General features: G+C 34.0%; 1 protein-coding gene across 2 annotated transcripts; it reads right to left on the minus strand.

Annotated features, from left to right (window-relative positions):
* Positions 1–273: 273 nt before the first annotated feature.
* On the minus strand, positions 274–16,861 carry LOC106078477 (UPF0602 protein C4orf47 homolog). 2 transcript variants are annotated; one of them, XM_013239354.2, is made up of 8 exons: positions 16,730–16,861; positions 15,769–15,927; positions 14,030–14,246; positions 13,288–13,425; positions 11,143–11,218; positions 5,668–5,856; positions 4,975–5,150; positions 274–1,320 (listed from the first exon to the last, which is right to left on the minus strand). In XM_013239354.2, the coding sequence occupies exons 2-8, from the start codon at positions 15,866–15,868 to the stop codon at positions 1,278–1,280; spliced, it is 939 nt and encodes a 312-aa protein (XP_013094808.1). In that variant the 5' UTR covers positions 15,869–15,927; positions 16,730–16,861; the 3' UTR covers positions 274–1,277. The 2 variants fall into 2 exon arrangements, with proteins under 2 accessions (XP_013094808.1, XP_013094809.1); XM_013239355.2 differs by lacking the exon at positions 11,143–11,218 and adding an exon at positions 12,621–12,696.
* Between the last annotated feature and the right edge of the window lie 546 nt (positions 16,862–17,407).

Consider the following 17,407-nt stretch of genomic DNA (forward strand, 5'->3'; position numbering starts at 1 on the left):
CACTGTTTAAAAAAACACAAAGTAGCCCGGTAATAGGTCTGCGGTACGTGTTTTATAAGATTTTAATAAACATAAAAATCTAAAATTCTCGTTGAGATGCAAAATGAAAGGATATTCTACTATGTGATAGAAAATTTTGCATGGCATGCAGATAGAGAATCGCTCTCAAATAGGTAGGCACGCCTAATGCTAGCATCAATGAAAAGAGAAATTAAAATACTCATATTTCTACTGATGTGCAACACTGCTTAACACTGTATGAAGATAGTCAGATCATGTCATGGAGATCATTTTTATTGACATTATATCACAACTTCTATCAATAAATGAAGTAACATTCAATACACAAATAGTTTTTTTGTTTTAACAATAATATGAACAAAAAAAAAAAGTTCAACTTTATTAATAAAAAGTAAAAAAGTTCCCGTTCAGACCTTGCGATCTATGGGGCAGATGATGTAAAGGTCATCTATTTCTGTGCTGGCCACGTGACACCCTCGTTGACCGTGGACCATAGGAAGAGAAACTTTATTAATACCGGGTACCTTAATTTTTTTTTACAATTAATCTAAGAGAACGTTTATTCTTCATTTATTCTGCAACCTTTGACATTTAAACATGGACACTTTTGAAAACAGGCTTTAGTTCAAAAGGCTAAAATGTCACATGGAAAACATTTTGTATAAAAACCTGTTATTCAATAGGCTTAATTGACTGGTATTTACTTTTTAGGAATTTATTAGATTTGTATGCAAACAGTAATGATACAGTGTAATTTAAATTAACATTTAAAGAATACGCTAATGAACTTTTTTTATTGCTATACACAACAAGCTAAGTAAATTTAACATGAAAAAAAAAATCCACTCTGTTATAAGCAATGCTCATCAACTAAATTGTAATAAGAAATATCAAAAATAAAAGAAGTAAAAATCATTAAAAAACGTGTGGAAATACATACAAATAAAAAATAATTATAAAATTAATTAGCAATTTAATTATGACAATACATTACTTAACAATGCATTGTTGAATTCTCATTTTCTTTAATTTTGATACTGGTCTGTATATCATTCTGCTTAACATATTTTAAAATTATTTTTCTTATTCTTATTTTAATAAATGTTTTCAGGCAACTTTATTTCAATGGCATATAAGAATAGGCTAATTATAAGTAATTAATAACACTATGATAGTTTCTTTTGCTAAAGATGTTTGGATGTTGAGTCTTCAAAACAGGGCTTGCGTTCTTGATGAATTTCATTATGTCAGACAACTCAAAGCACAGTGATAGATCTATAATTAGTGCTGTTAACAGATCTGCAAGGGAACAAACAAGTTGTGTTCATGAATAAGAAGAGTACTAGATCTAGTAGTTTTATAAGAAATGTATCATTTAAAGCTCAGATCTATGCTAATACCCCAATATTTGGAATTTACATTATATATATGTGTGAGTGTGTGTAAATAACTGTACAACACAATGAACAATATATGTGTAATGAGGGAAGACATATTAGAACTGTTTATAAAATAAACAGAAGCGGTGTTGCGCTGAAGTCTGCAAAATGTACATAAATACCAGTATGTTACATTTCTTTAATTCATAACATCAATTTATCAGAATAAGTAACAAACTAGTCAGAGATTAAAATCAATACAGTTAATCGCACACCAAGTATCGAGGGTTTGTTCACTACTCTGCCTGAGTGTCTTTCGTTAGGTGCTGTGGTCCAAAGATGATGAAAAATGTAGTGTGACGGTTCTACAACATCAAGCGCAGTTTAAAATCTTCAATTCAAGATTCTGTGGTTCTGGCTGTTCAGAGATACCATCTGGAAAGTCGTAAGTATTGTCAAATCTGTTTGCTTTCTCAGAAGACACACTGGTGTGTTTTCTGTTTCTTATGTAGAACTTGCCCTGGATGTGGCAAAATATGCAGGTCACAGCTGGGGCTGCGCAGCCACGGGAAATAATGTATTCCTCACTAATTTTCGTACTCGAAGACAAGCCTTATTATTATTATTATTATTATTATGTAGAACTGACTTCCGTTTCTGATTTTAAATGATCTTGGCTTTGTGTTTCAAAAGTGCTTTTACTGATTTTCACTTTAGGTTTCCAACTAAGTAGCATTCTGACTGCTAGTAGTTGATGATAGTTCTTAACTCCTTTCCTCTTGTCCTAATAGTGTTTCTGAGACTTTTTCTCTGGGTCAAAGTGTTTTTTCACCACCTTAAGATCTGGAATCTTAGGCGTGAGAATCTCTTCGTTCGATGCTAGTAGGTTTATATTTCTGGGTCGGCGTCCCAATAGCAGTTGTGCTGACGAAAAAATTAATATTAGTCAGTGGAGTTGTTCTGTTGTCTAATAGCGCTAGAAATCTTTCTTCGCTTTTCCTTTACAGTTTCTTTAGCTCTTTCAGACTCGCCATTTTGAGCTCTGAAAACGAGGACTCGACGTTTCATGCTCTATTTTATATGGCTTACAGAAATTTATGAATTCTCTAGAAGAGAATTGTGGCCCACTATCTGACCCTTTTCTTCTATTTATTTTATGTCATGCGAATGTACACTTCATTGCTTCGATGGTTTTCGGTGTAGTTTCATGTGACAGTTCTCACTTCCCTGTTGGGGCACCAAAGTTCTACATCAATAAACTTTGAGAAGTAGTCAACTTGAAGCACATACTTTTTTCTTCAAAGTTGAACAGATCACATTAAATAATGATTTATGGAAGGTCTGGCTCTTGGTATGTAATTAGCGGTTCTGACACTTGTTGGTTCTGATGTCCAGCACACCTGCTACAATACTTAATTATCACTTTAATGTCTGCATTCATGCCTGACCAAAACATTATGTAGCTCTCTTCTTGCACTTCACTATTCCTAAGTGAGACTTGTGTATCGGCTTTAGCGTGTATGAATGTAAGCTTGGCGGCATGACTATTCTCAGACCTTTGTATATAATTCCATTTGAAGTTGATAACTGGTCTCTTGAATCCCAATATGACCTGACTTCAATAGGAGTTATTTGTTTGTATAGTCTTAAATTTCGCTGCATTTCGAATCACTTACAGAAATAGTTTGCACAGAATTATCTATAAATTTACATTTCTGCGTATCTGGTAAATGTGCATAATAAAATTTATCAGAGATAAACATTTCCTTCATGCCCTTTCTGTAACAAACTTTCAGATCATACCCCTGTTCTCTTATTAGCATCTTCTGTATCCTCATTGGTGCTGACAATAAAGGTTTCTTGAAGATTTGTTCCAGATCATTATAAGCTGCTATTTCTTCACCAAATATGTAGCAGTGAAATTTGCTTGTATTATACACAATTGAAAGCATTTCCTTCTCAATTTGAGCATATCTCGTTTCCACGTCTGTGGGAGCTCTTGATGCGTATCCAATTACACGACCTTCCTGGAGTAATACTGCTCCCAGTCCATCTTTACTTGCATGACATTCTATCTCTTTTTGACATCATAATACTCTAAAACTGTTGGGTTTGTATAAACATGTATCAATTCTTGGAAACTTTTTCTGTTCATGTTTCCATTGAACTTCTACATCATCTGTAAGACGTAGTGGATGAATAGCTCCTTTAAGACGTAGTGGATGAATAGCTCCTTTAAGACGTAGTGGATGAATAGCTCCTTTAAGACGTAGTGGATGAATAGCTCCTTTAAGACGTAGTGGATGAATAGCTCCTTTAAGACGTAGTGGATGAATAGCTCCTTTAAGACGTAGTGGATGAATAGCTCCTTTAATACGTAGTGGATGAATAGCTCCTTTAAGACGTAGTGGATGAATAGCTCCTTTAAGACGTAGTGGATGAATAGCTCCTTTAAGATTTTCCTCCAACTGAATCTTGTATTCTCCTGTTCCAGTTGTTTTTAGCATTTCAGAAAGTTATCTTAGTAACTATGCCTCAAAATGTTTTATTGATTAATGTTTACATTCTCAAAGTTTGCTTTCCCCTCTTGGGTATTACTTTTCAATGGTAGCACCACTACTCCTAAAAACTTAATCGCATGATTGATTTTCCCAAATAAGGAAGTTTTACTTTGTCTTTGAGCTTTTCAAACTCAGACATCAAAAGAATGTTGCACCTTGTACTAGTATCAACTCAAAAAGTAAAAAAGTAACTGTCTTGACAGTCGCTTGTCTTCAAAGACCTTGATGTTCTCAATTTGACCCTAACTGCAGTGCTAATTGGTACATCACTGCGTGTTTATCTTCTTCTACCAGGCTCATGTTGCATCTTTTTCTGCACATTTGAAACTAGTGGTTCCTCTTTTTGCAGAAATAACTCATGGTTCCTATTGAATTTTCTTCTTTCTTTGTTCTTACCGCACTCACTAATAACTTATCTGATTTGATTTGATGTTGTCAGACCTCGTAATAATGTCAAGGTTACCTGTTTCTATGGCCGAGGGTTAATGAGGGTGTCATGTGGCCAGCAAAACGCCCAACCGCATTTCCTTTACCCAACTTACGTCAGGTAGCCATAAGAGTTGGGTGGACTCGGGGACATCTAAAAAAAATCCCGGAATTAAAAATGCCAGTCTTCACTGAGATTTGAACCCAGAACTCTTAATTTGGAAGCAAAGCACTTTACTACTCAGCCATTGTATTGTTGTTTATACTTCTTATAAAATCTATTATTAAGATTATCTACTGCAACATTGGGACATGCAATTAATTCAGGGATATTCATAGAGTTCATGCCCTTGTTGAGGCTTGCTTTTTATTTTGTTGAATTTGATTCACCATTTTCATTCATTGAAAATAATGTATTCTAATTACTCTCATTATATCTATAACATGTGCATATAGAGAGAATGAAATGAAACTACTTTTTTTTTCTCAGACAAAAATGACATAAAATAATATTGCACTACTAGTAACAAGAACATTACTAAATAGACACACACACACACAAAAGACAAATATACATTTTTGTTTACCTCATAATATTTTGATTTATAATTGAATTGCAAGGCGTGGATTTAGGTCCAGGGGGAGGTACAAAAGTCTTTCCAAATTTGTTCACAACATTCACAGGTCGTTTGTACTTGATGCCGTATGGGTCTGCAGAGTGTGAGGGGTAAGGGTCAAATGTGCCAGCTTTCATTCCAGCCAACTGTTCATGAATAAAAATAAATGTTGATAATATATTGCTCATTTCCTTTAACCAGCTGAGTAGGTTTCAAAACAATATTTTTTAACAAAGTTATTTCATTCCACTTGGCCAACAACATGTAAGGAGCTTAGGAGAGAGTTGGAAAGAAATGATAAATGAGCATGCATCACTATAAGAACCATAATCTCCAAATACAAAACAATAAATCTAATAAAATACTCATAAAGACACAAAGATAAAGGCACATTCCTCGTTCCATGATGCTAGGACAAATACTCCTTCTTCCCTAGTGCTATTAGAGCATGGAATGGTTTGCCTGAGCCAGCCAGGAAAACCAATGACTTGGCAGAATTAAAGTCATTGGTTAACAATAGTTAACATGTATGACTAGATGCATGATGCATAGGATGTAATTTTTTTTTTTTTTTTTTTTTGTAGTAACATCTGTATTTTATAAGATAAGAAGATAAGAATATATTATTTCAGTATTTGAAATGAACGCTTAGAGAAAACATACATGCTTTCCAGGATTACTTGGGCGAAATGGAGTTGTTATTGGTTTGGCAGGCAAATCACCTGCCCATTTTCTTGCTGCAGGGGCAGCCACATCTGATCTGTATGGATTACCATTAAAATAATCTGAGGGATGCATATTCAGTCTAAATGCACCTGCTTTTAGTGCAGCTTTGTGTTTTTGAAGTTCTTGCTAGATCATGAAAAAAAAGGCAAATAAAAAATGAAATGTGGCAACCATTTTATGTTAGAAATGTATAAAAATAATAATTAAATAAAAACATAAATAACACTTAGTTGAAAACATGGATTAACTCAGTACAGAAAAAATATAGATAAATTGTATTACTATTTTTTTTGGCTATTAATAATAAACTATCTTTATTTATTCATTTGTTTTTTAATAGAAGAAAAAAGTTATTAACATTAATCTTATGATTAAGCAATTTTATTAAACTATGAAACAAATAATGGGATTCCTTAAAAAATTATCTCCAAATGAAAATTTAATTTAAATATTAACATTAACATACATGCATCTTTTGGGGAAGGACATCTTTTGTAAAAGAGATTATCTCCAGCTTTTTGTGAATATCGTGTGACCTTCATCCAAAAGCATTTAATATAGAAATGGCAAAAACAGGGTAACATTTTTAAAAAGGTTCATTGTCATTGGGTGTCACAGCCTCATTTGAGACTCACTGTCCACTGTCCATGGGGTCATTTTGAATCACCTATCATAAGCGTGCCATTGGCACGGGGAAAAAATCGGGCTGAGCTCACTGGCGGATCCAGGGGGGGGGGGGGCGGTAGGGGCGATCGACCCCCCCACTCGGCCGACCCCCCCCCCCCCGAAGGGGGGGGGGGCGGACGAATTATAGTATAGAATTCACACAATTTGTATGCGAATTTATTACTTATGTTAATAATATATACTAATTATTTATATTTCAACCTATTTTTAGATTATTTCGCCCCCCCCTTCTAGTATTTTGGCCGATTTGGTAGGGTCTGGAGGGGCGATGGCATCAATCCGCCCCCCCCCACCATAAACTTTCGAGTGGGGGGGGGCGGTCCTATTCATTTATAGAAATCGCAGCTTGCTAACAGAATCAATTAAATATGATTAAAACTTGTTATTGGTATTTTAACCGGTCTTTATATAATTTCGTTCACCTGTTGGCCGATTGGAAGGGGAAGAGCGAATACCTCCACCGCCCTTCCTATCTAAACCCTTTGAGTGGGGGGGGGGGGGTGGGCGGTGCTGCTTTTATGGAGAAATCATAGTATGTGAACAAAATTAGTCGAATATCGGACAAATCAATACTTTTTCTTTTTGTATTATAGTAAGAAATTACAAAATTAAAAAATCTGTCACTAATATAATTTATATATGCTATAAAGTAAATTCTTCTATCGAGTCGCCCAACCCCTATTCTTTAATGCAAAATGCTATCAATAGCAGAAATTATAAAAAGGAGCGAGAATTAATAGTTTTCATTTTACCGCCCTTGCCCTTTCCAGACAGAGTTTGTGTAATTTGACATGAATTTATCATAACAATTTTAAGAAAGACTTTGCTTTGGAAAAGTTATAATTCAAACGAAATTTTTCAATATAACAGTCACGGTTGAGATGAGTTCAAAAGCCAGATAATCTTTTCGTAGTCGACTTTTTCCAACCTTTACTCTATCTCATATTTTTCTAGTTAAATAAATTTAGGACTATAACTCATAATGTATGCTAGAATTTTATTGAATATTATTAATCGAATTTTTTTTTTTCGGCCGCGATCCTCAAAACCTTAATCTAAATATGTGGGGTATCTAATCTTTTCAAAGAACAAATCGGTTTTATTTGCAATGTATTAAGGGACTATAAATTCATATTAGAATATTTTTTATCATTATTCAAAAGGCACTTTATAATAGAATGAATAATGAGCTGTAGGGCACGAGAATGCGTTACTGCAGTGAAGAATGCCAGAAAACGCTTTTAGCGTCGAGGCTTCGCCCCGAACCTCACTGATGAATAATAAGCTGTAGATGTCAGGAGAATGCGTTTCTGCAGTGAGAAATGCAAGAAAACGCTTTTGGCGTGGGGGCTTCGCCCCGAACACCACTAATAAGTAATGAGCTGTAGATGTCAGGAGAATGTGTTTCAACCGTGAAAAATTCAAGAAAACGCTTTTGGCGTCGGGGCTTAGCCCCGAACCCCACTGATTAATAATGAGCTGTAGATGTCAGGAGAAGGCGTTTCAGTCGTGAAAAATGCAAGAAAACGCTTTTGGGCGTCGGGGCTTCGCCCCGAACACCACTAATAAGTAATGAGCTGTAGATGTCAGGAGAATGCGTTTCAGCCGTGAAAAATTCAAGAAAACGCTTTTGGCGTCGGGGCTTTGCCCCGAACCCCACTGATAAATAATGAGCTGTACATGTCAGAAGAATGCGTTTCTGCAGTGAAAAATGCAAGAAAACGCTTTTGGCGTCGGGGCTTCGCCCCGAACACCACTAATAAGTAATGAGCTGTAGATGTCAGGAGAATGCGTTTCAGCCGTGAAAAATTCAAGAAAACGCTTTTGGCGTCGGGGCTTCGCCCCGAACCCCACTGATAAATAATGAGCTGTAGATGTCAGAAGAATGCGTTTCTGCAGAGAAAAATGCAAGAAAACGCTTTTGAAAAAGTTTACATTGCTCTCCCAAACCCCCAAGCTTGCAAGAGAAAGACTGTTTTTTTTCTGTTTTTTTCGCCGAAGATTGAGAAACAGTCTTATTTTATTCTCATATATCGAATATATATATATATACTGTACGCACGTTTATGCATAGGGTTAGGGTTTACTGGGCGTTAGGGTTAGGGTTTGGAAAAAAATCGCCCCCCCCCACTCCAAAGTTCTGGATCCGCCAGTGGCTGAGCTGAAACCATGAGGTAGAACGGCAGTTATAACTTGGTCCTCGGAGAGGAAGGACATATATATCATAGTCAAGTTATTTGTTGTAAGGAGTAAATGATTATAAATAAATATCATTGTAAAGTGTACTCAGATGTTGTTCTTGAAGCTATTATTCAATCAAACATTACGCCTTTAAGGCTGAATTACTTGTCAACTATTATCTTTATTCGATAAATTTATTTTCTGCTATTAATTGTGTTACTTAATTAATATCTTTTGTGCTACTCAAGTCAAAAGCTCTACACAGAACCACGACACTCACGTTAGCAAAAAGTAATGTAATGCAGAGAGAGAGAGAGAGAGAGTCTAAGCATTAACATTATAAACGTTTCATTGGGTCGTCAAGTCTCTTTATGTGATTCACAATTTATAAAGATCTAAAGCAAACATAACAAGCACAATGACAAGTTATCTAGGCTACATCCTTAAAAAAAAAATGTGGGCAATTTTAGGATATCTTGAATTTAAAAAAGCTATGGACCTCAAAACTTTCTGATCTACAGATGCAAGCTACACAAATAAACTATGTCCTTTCTGATCTACAGATACAAGCTCTACAAATCAACTATGTCCTTTCTGATCTACAGATAGGCTACAAGCTCTACAAATAAAATATGTCCTTTCTGATCTACAGATACAAGCTCTACAAATAAACTATGTCCTTTCTGATCTACAGATACAAGCTACACAAATAAACTCTGTCCTTTCTGATCTACAGATACAAGCTACACAAATAAACTATGTCCTTTCTGATCTACAGATACAAGCTCTACAAATAAACTATGTCCTTTCTGATCTACAGATACAAGCTCTACAAATAAACTATGCCCCAATAATGTAATAAACATAGTGCATGTAGTAATGTAGGTCCCACTTTCGATGGGCGGGACATGTAGTCCCAGACAATCGCCTTCCCAAACGACTTCTGTACGGGGAGTTGTGTGCAGGAAAGCGCTCCCAGGGAGGTCAATTCAAGCGCTATAAAGACTCTCAAGAGCTCCTTCAAGGAATGCAATTTCGACATTCACAGCTGGGAAGCACTAGCTCTTGATCGCTTCTCATCGTGTGAAGCTGTGAGTCTCGGAGTCTTGAGATTTGAAGCAAGAAGAGTGGCCATGGTGAAAGAGCGCCGAACCAACAAAAGCTGAGAGAAGAAGCAACTGACCAAATCTACCCATGACACGTATGCGGCCGGCTTTTTAAAGCGCGTATTGGACTTTACAGTTATCTTCGAGTCTATAGAAAATGAGAAATGTGCTCATCTTCGATCACGAAGGAGGAGCTATAGTAATGATATAACATCTTTCTGGTCACAGCTAAAATATACACTTATAGGACAGATAATTATAAATACAGATCAAGTAACACTTGAATACCTATGTTGACTGAACTGTTTAATTAGAACAAGCCATATCATGTTTGATGACCTACTCTGCTCAATTATCACAAAAACTTTTTTTTCTACACCAACGTTTAATGTCTAATAGAAATTAAAATTGTCATTGGTGCTTCTGTGTGTGTTGGGTGCTTTGTGGAAATGAGTGGGGTGGGGGGTCCTCTACCTGATGAAGAAAGGCAATGATATTTTATCCTTAAGAGCTTTTACTGAAATGTCTATGTGTTTAAATGGCTATACAAAGGTAATAGTTCTTTACACTGGATAAGTTTAGGAAGACTTTGTTCAGATAAACTAGCAGAAAGGGGTGTCTATCTTAGTCTGTTTCTTAAGAGGATACAGATATTTTGTTCTTAATGACTAGACAAGAATGAATGTATAAGGGGAGAAGGTTAAAGAATTGCACAGTAGTTTAGAGCTCTTATCCTTGAAGCCTGTGGGAGTCAATTTAAGTTAAGGTAGCCATTCTTTTAGGTAACAGATGTATGTTCTGCACTCTATAAGAGTTCACCAGATGTCTCTTTCAAAAGCTGAAAAGTGCATTTTTCTATGCCAATAAGATTATACAGACAGGTAGAAAAAGGCAATTATCCCTTTCAGACCTTGCAATCTATAGGGCAGATGATGTCAAGTTTGTATGTCTGATGGTTATATATAACGATGGTGTCATGTGGCCAGCACAATGACTAACAGCCATTACATTATTCAATTAATGTCAGTTGGACGGACTCAGGGGCATCTTAACAATCCCAAAATTTAACAGACCAGTTTTCACCAAGATTTGAACCCAATAACTTTGATTCAGAAGCCAAGCACTTTACCACTCAGTCACCAAACCCTAGACATGTAAGCTGGGTTTTAAAGAGTTTCTTATTAGTGCACCTCAATTTCACTATCATTCTTTAAGATCAGTGAAACATTATTTCCATTTGTCTATAGTCAACCCCTTGTACAGAACAGGAGTACCAGTGCATTATCAAAGTTATCTACATTAATAGTCATCTAAAGTTAACGTTTTTGACATCTTATTTTATTTTATTAATCATATATTTACTCTACATTTGTTATAGAAAAGCTCCTGTGTTAATTTGGGAAGTTTAAATATTGTAAAATGTACAGCTTGAACTAACCTTGTACATTGAAATGCCTTTGTTATAATCATCTTCACTGTGTGGCGGATATGGATTCAAACAAATATTTGCATAGCTTAACACAAAAGCAAAAAAAAAAAAATATTAAGCCAAAAAAAAAAACACCACACTACAAGAAACAAATATTAGTTTTACTTCAAGCAGTGCCACAAAGAGAATAAAAAAGATGGTGAATTTCATTGCTAATGTATTTCAGGACAATCTGTATTTGTGACTCGAAGCGACTAACACAATTGTGAGAAATAGTTTCATCAATACTAAGACAGAGAAAAAATGGTAGGAAAAGGAAATTGTAAAAAATTTGTATAGCCAATATTTTGATGAAATAAAAATAGGACTAATTTTGTCTAATTTTCAATTTTGGTTCTATAGATGCATAAAGTTAATTGAATCAGACTAAAAGATAGTTATTCTTATCATACCTAGTAATTACAATATAGTCTAGATTGTATTGCATCATGCTTACAATAGTGCTTCACAAGACTTACATAACTGCTAGCTGATATTGTAAGGCTACCTTTTTTTCTTTGCAAATTTTATTATAAAGAAAGTATATTAAACTCCAAATAATAACATGTAAGTAAGTAAGTAAGTAAAGTTCCCTTTCAGACCTTGCAATCTTTGGGGCAGATGATGTAAAGGTCATCTGTTCCTGTTGCCCATGATAATGAGGGTGTCATGTGGCCAGCACAATGACCAACCGTTTTTCTTCCCCAACTAATGTAAAGTACTAATTAATATGTAAGTACACACAATTTTTTTGATTAATATTATTCAATAGCAAAATAGATAAATAAATGCATTCTATACCCATAAATTTTTCAATCAAATCTAGGTGTGTTATTACAAAGCTTATATCAACTCTGTTGATCAATCTGTTTGTTTATCTGTCTGTCTGGTAAAAAGTGTGCACTTGTTATTTCTCCCACACCCATTCCCATATCAAGTTGAAACTTCGCACAATTCATTCTCCGACCAATTTGAAACTTTAAACAATTATTTATTGTACCTAACAAAACATGAATCAATTAAAAAATACCCAATTACTTAATTAATGAATGGTAATTAACTATTTGTTTGATATTGAATAAGGGAAATAGCTTAAATTTTTTGCTTGTTTGATTTAGTGAGAATAGACCCTTGCGCAACAAAGGTTTGTTTAATCCTAATATTCTAAATCAAATTGACACCAAGCACTTGTCACTCTGTGGTTATATATAAATTGCCATTTAAAATTTGATGGTAAACAAAACTATTACATATTTTTTTCATAAGTTTCAAAGCTAAAAGAATATAATTTTATAAACATCAACCTGACTTTTGTGCACTGCAGCAAGAGTTACTAAACATTACATTTAATGCAAAAGATTGCTAAAGGGTTTAGTAACATAAAGGTATGAAAAGAGACAGTGCCACACTATAAATGAAAACACTCCTAATTTTACACAAACACAAACCAAGTATTTTTCTTTATCACTATTAAATGGATCTGGTAAACTATTTGGATATTTTCCCAAAGTAACAGAGACATATCTGAAAATTTACAAGGTATTTCTATAGATAATTCAAACAGGTAAATTTTCAACCACATGTTTACTTAATTTATTAAGTGTTACAACTTAACAATACAAAATGTAATGTAGAAAAAACAAAATGTAAACAATATTTTTTTCAACAAAAATAATTTTTATGATTTATTTCAATTTCAGAGCCATTCCTTCAGAATTGAAGAGTATTACATCCCAGCCAAAACTCCTACAATGTAGTAGTAGATAATGGTGGGCAGGGTTTGAACTCTGTATGATCATAATAATAGTCTCAAATGCATACTAGGCTTAAATGTCTGATGGCCAACAAGATTTATGTTTCTGTTTATTAAATAGTTTAAAAAATTGCTATAGGTTAGCCAGCACAATGACCAATAAGCTTTTTTACAGTGACTTTGAGAATGTTGATCAAGTCAAGGTAAAGTATTTTTCATTCAGAAACCTAGTATTTTTATCTAAGTAATTGATAAAATCTACATATGAAAAACCATGCAATCATTCTGTTGACAATAATAGAACAAAGATTATTTAAAGTTTAAAAATGCATTCATATAACTATTTATAAAAAATTTCTTACCCATATCCGGTTCCTTTTTTTCCTGGGTTGGTCAATATATTTTTTAAAGGCTCTCTTTTACTACCACCACCTGATGTTGCTGGACTTAATGCTGGGACTACTCCACCTAGTGTGCCATAGAATGTTCCAAGCCCATTCCTATTAGAACATATACAATCTTTCACTAGACTTCTCTAAAGTAAAATATCTTAGGAGACAAATAATACTTAGATATTTCTAGTTCACAACACCATAGAACATGTAGAGAACAATCTGTATAAACAAAGTGTTTCTAAATCTAAATTATTTTATACATTCAGATGTTCCTTTAAAAATGAAGATTATTATGTCCTAGCCCAAACCCTTTGAAGGATGGTAGGGGATAGTAGCAGGCAGAATTTAGACTAACATTTTGGAAGCCTGTAGCACAAAATCAAACAACCAAATGTATGCCAACAACAGTGAACTTATATTGAATCAGTGTCAGAACTGTTGTAGAAATGATGAAAAATAATTGTAAGTACAATTTCATTTAATGCAGTCAGCAAGGTATGAATAGGGTAGGGTTCAATCAAAACAATAGAGCTTACAAATTGGCAAAAGAAAAAAATGAATTTCATATGCAAACATTGTGATAATTATTACAATGTTCATTCTTTTTTTGTTTTTTTACTAAAGAAATTGTGTTTGTGCAAAATTTCATGTACTGAAACTGTTTTGTAAACTCTGCTTGAAAAGGCTTATTATATCAATTAAGACTCACATTGTTCTATAACCATTAGTTGGCACAAATGCCTTTGACAAATTTTTTTTGCTTTCAGACATTCTATGTTGTCTTCTTAATTTTACTGGATCAGAATATGACTCCCCTTCAAAAACACGTCCAAAATCTGCAAAATAGCCATCACTCTTAGCAGATTTTTCTTTGGTTCCTCCAGGGATCATCTGTTTGCCTTTGCCAGCTGGCTCATTAAAAACTCCTGCAATTTAAAACAACTGTAAAAACCTCAAAATCTGTGTAAAAAACAACAACTTCAATTTAATACTTAATTAATGATTATTAAAATGTTGATATATTTATGTAGCTGTTTTGAATACTGTATTCTGAAATATATAACTCTAATTAACAGATAATTTTGTGCTGTAATATATTCCATAAGCCATCAAGACTGACCATATGAAAAGCCCTGGTTAGATCAACAAAATCAGTGGTGGTGGGTGGAACCTGGACATTGATCTCGAAAATGGCTCAAAAATTTTCCTAGAAATTTAACAGTTGATGTTATCACTGAGAAAAGAATAACTAGTTCATTGACCATACTGGGAAAACTCGAGTTTGACTTTTATAGTATTTCAAACTAAAAAGAAAATGAAATAAATTTAAATTTGGCAAGAGAATGAGAAAATATTTATCTTGAACAGACTATATGTTTTCAGGTTCAATTGTTTTTTACTCTGACATTCATTAATTATTAAGAGAAAAACAATCACTCGTTAAGTTGTTTAAAGGTGGTATTTTTCCATTTAAAAAAAGTATTTTTAATGTTTTTCTTGTTCTTGTAATTGTTGCAAAACAAACATCATGTCAAATGTACTTCTATCATCTCCAAAGCCACATTGGCTCTCAGATAGCACCTAGTCCACTATAATAGAGTTGGTCAGTTGATCAAGCAGGACCCATGCAAAGATCTTTTCTGCTACTGACAGAAGTATTATGCCTCAATAGTTGAAATGGTTTGATAAAGTTGGGCCATAGGCACATTGAAGCAATAGTTAAAGCAGTCAGACTTGTTACCATTTCTGTATAGGGATTTAAAACAGAAGCTCAAAGGTTAGGTAGAAAAACTCACTTTTCCCATCATAGAGCATAGAATGAACAATTTAAGTCTGTTAGTCTTTCTGTTGTGTCATCATATCCCATTTAAAGATTTATTCCAGAAGGCCATCAAAGCCAGGTGTTTTTTTTTTTAGTTTATTAATTATAATTTTAACTTCCTTAAATGTTGGTGAGTCATTGAGCTCCTCTCTCACAAATAATGGTACAATGGTCTGCTAAAGTTGGGCCATAGGCACATTGAAGCAACTGGTAGAAAGAACTTGTCTCATCAGCCTCAGCATAATCCGGCATGTTTACAGATAGTTAAGTCACCATTTATGTTTTAGAGAGTGTGATACAAAGAATGATCTAGTTGCAGTATCAGTAGGGTTTGCAAGAACAGTGCGAGAGCAGTTGTGCTTTTGCTTTAGTAGCTCTTGAATTACTGCATGGCTCTCATCAAACCAGTCTCACTTGGGTTTACTGCAATAGCCCATGACTTTGGCTTTCACATCCATTTTAGCTGGTTTCAGTTACTTACTGGATCATATTGTATACGAATAGGGTAATTAGACTAAAAAGAAATACTTTTAAAATGTTGTCTGTGCTAGCAGCTTAAAAAATAGAACAAATTAGTACATTATAATACAGATCTACATTGGCTATATATAGACTCTATTACCTACCCTGCCCTGGTGTTTTATAAGGATCTCCAACTGTCACATAATCCATTTCTTTAAACAATCCCACCCTCTCCATGTCAGATTTTCCACCTTTTTCTCCCATTTTCTACTTTATTTTGAATCTTTCAGAAGTTTTGCTTTAAGTAGACAATAGCCTTAAAGCTGAAAGACAAATTATAAATTAATTATTGAATAAAATCAAACATTTCAACAGTAAATAGGCCTACAAACAACACAAACAAAATGTTATCACTGTACAGGTTAAGAGAGCTGCCTGATTATAAATATGCTCTCCAGACTGTCAACTCAATGGTCCTATGCTCAAATCCTGCCTACTGCTATATCCTCTTGCTTCCTGCAGTAGGTTTGGGATGCAATGTATAAATCTGAAGGAAGTTGTGAAACAAGTCTTACAAGTCAGCAGTAAAAAGACTGATCACTAGATTATAAATCTAGAATTCTCACTCACAAGTGGGGTTTGGGGACTATTGTCTATATTAATTAAATTTAGTATTAATAAGCTTCAAGTATTCTGGATCTACGTCATACTGGAACTTATACATTATTACATGACTGTTGCAGCAGTATTATAATACACTTTTTATTCTTGTTAAGTCATAAATGACATAAATATCTTATCTAGATGAGAGAAATAAAGTTTTAATTTTAATTTCATGGTTTAAAAAAGTGAACAAATAAACACTATATAGATCTAGATCTAGCTGTTTGGCTTTCTCAGACTTTCTGTTATCACTGTTATGTTTCTTAGTTCTAGAGTCTAGAAAAGACTAGATCTATCTAGATTCTAGACTAGAGTTAGTTTATAGAGTCTCTAGAGTCTAGAGTTATCTAAGAGTAAGAGTATCAAGTGAAACGTTGGCTTTGCTGAAAATGTGTAACTTTTTATTCTTAAGTCATAAATATCTTATCTAGATGAGAGAAATAAAGTTTTAATTTTAATTACATGGTTTTAAAAAAGTGAACAATTAAAGACTATATAGTATATAGCTGTTTTGTCTTTCTGTTATGTTTTTGAATCAAGAAGCAATGGTGTCTGACATTTTGTTTAAATAATCTCTATGACGATAAAACAAAAATTCGGAGTGGGTTCCGTGGTTTTTACAAAATGTTAACAGGAAAACAACAAGATTCGAATCATTGTAGAATGTAAGCTCGACGATTAACATTTATCTCTTATATATATTTATGGTATACTTATTATATAGAGATCTACATTATTATAAATATAGATATAGAGATAGATCTAAGTAAGACGTCTTGAGTCTTTTCTGTTATTAGATCTTGATCTAGGGCTTTCGAGGCATGGATTATATTCTAGATATCTACTAATCTAGACCTAGAGAGTAGATTTGACTAGATCCAGTGTAATCACTAGATCAGATCTATCTAGTTAGTTAAGTTAGTCACTACAATCAGAGTCTAGTACAATAAATTAAAATCTTGATTCTTGATCTAGTCTACTCAAGACACTCAAGTCTACTGTTTTCCTAGAGTAGAGGCCTAGTGACCAGTCACTTTTACTTTAATCTTTAGTTTTGGAACACTTCATGACTTTGACTTTAGTGATGTAAAGTTAAAGGAAAGGAAATTCAAATAGATTCTAGCTAGAATAGTTTGGCCT

The sequence above is a fragment of the Biomphalaria glabrata genome, chromosome 2, assembly GCF_947242115.1.
Source record: "Biomphalaria glabrata chromosome 2, xgBioGlab47.1, whole genome shotgun sequence".
NCBI lineage: Eukaryota > Metazoa > Mollusca > Gastropoda > Planorbidae > Biomphalaria > Biomphalaria glabrata.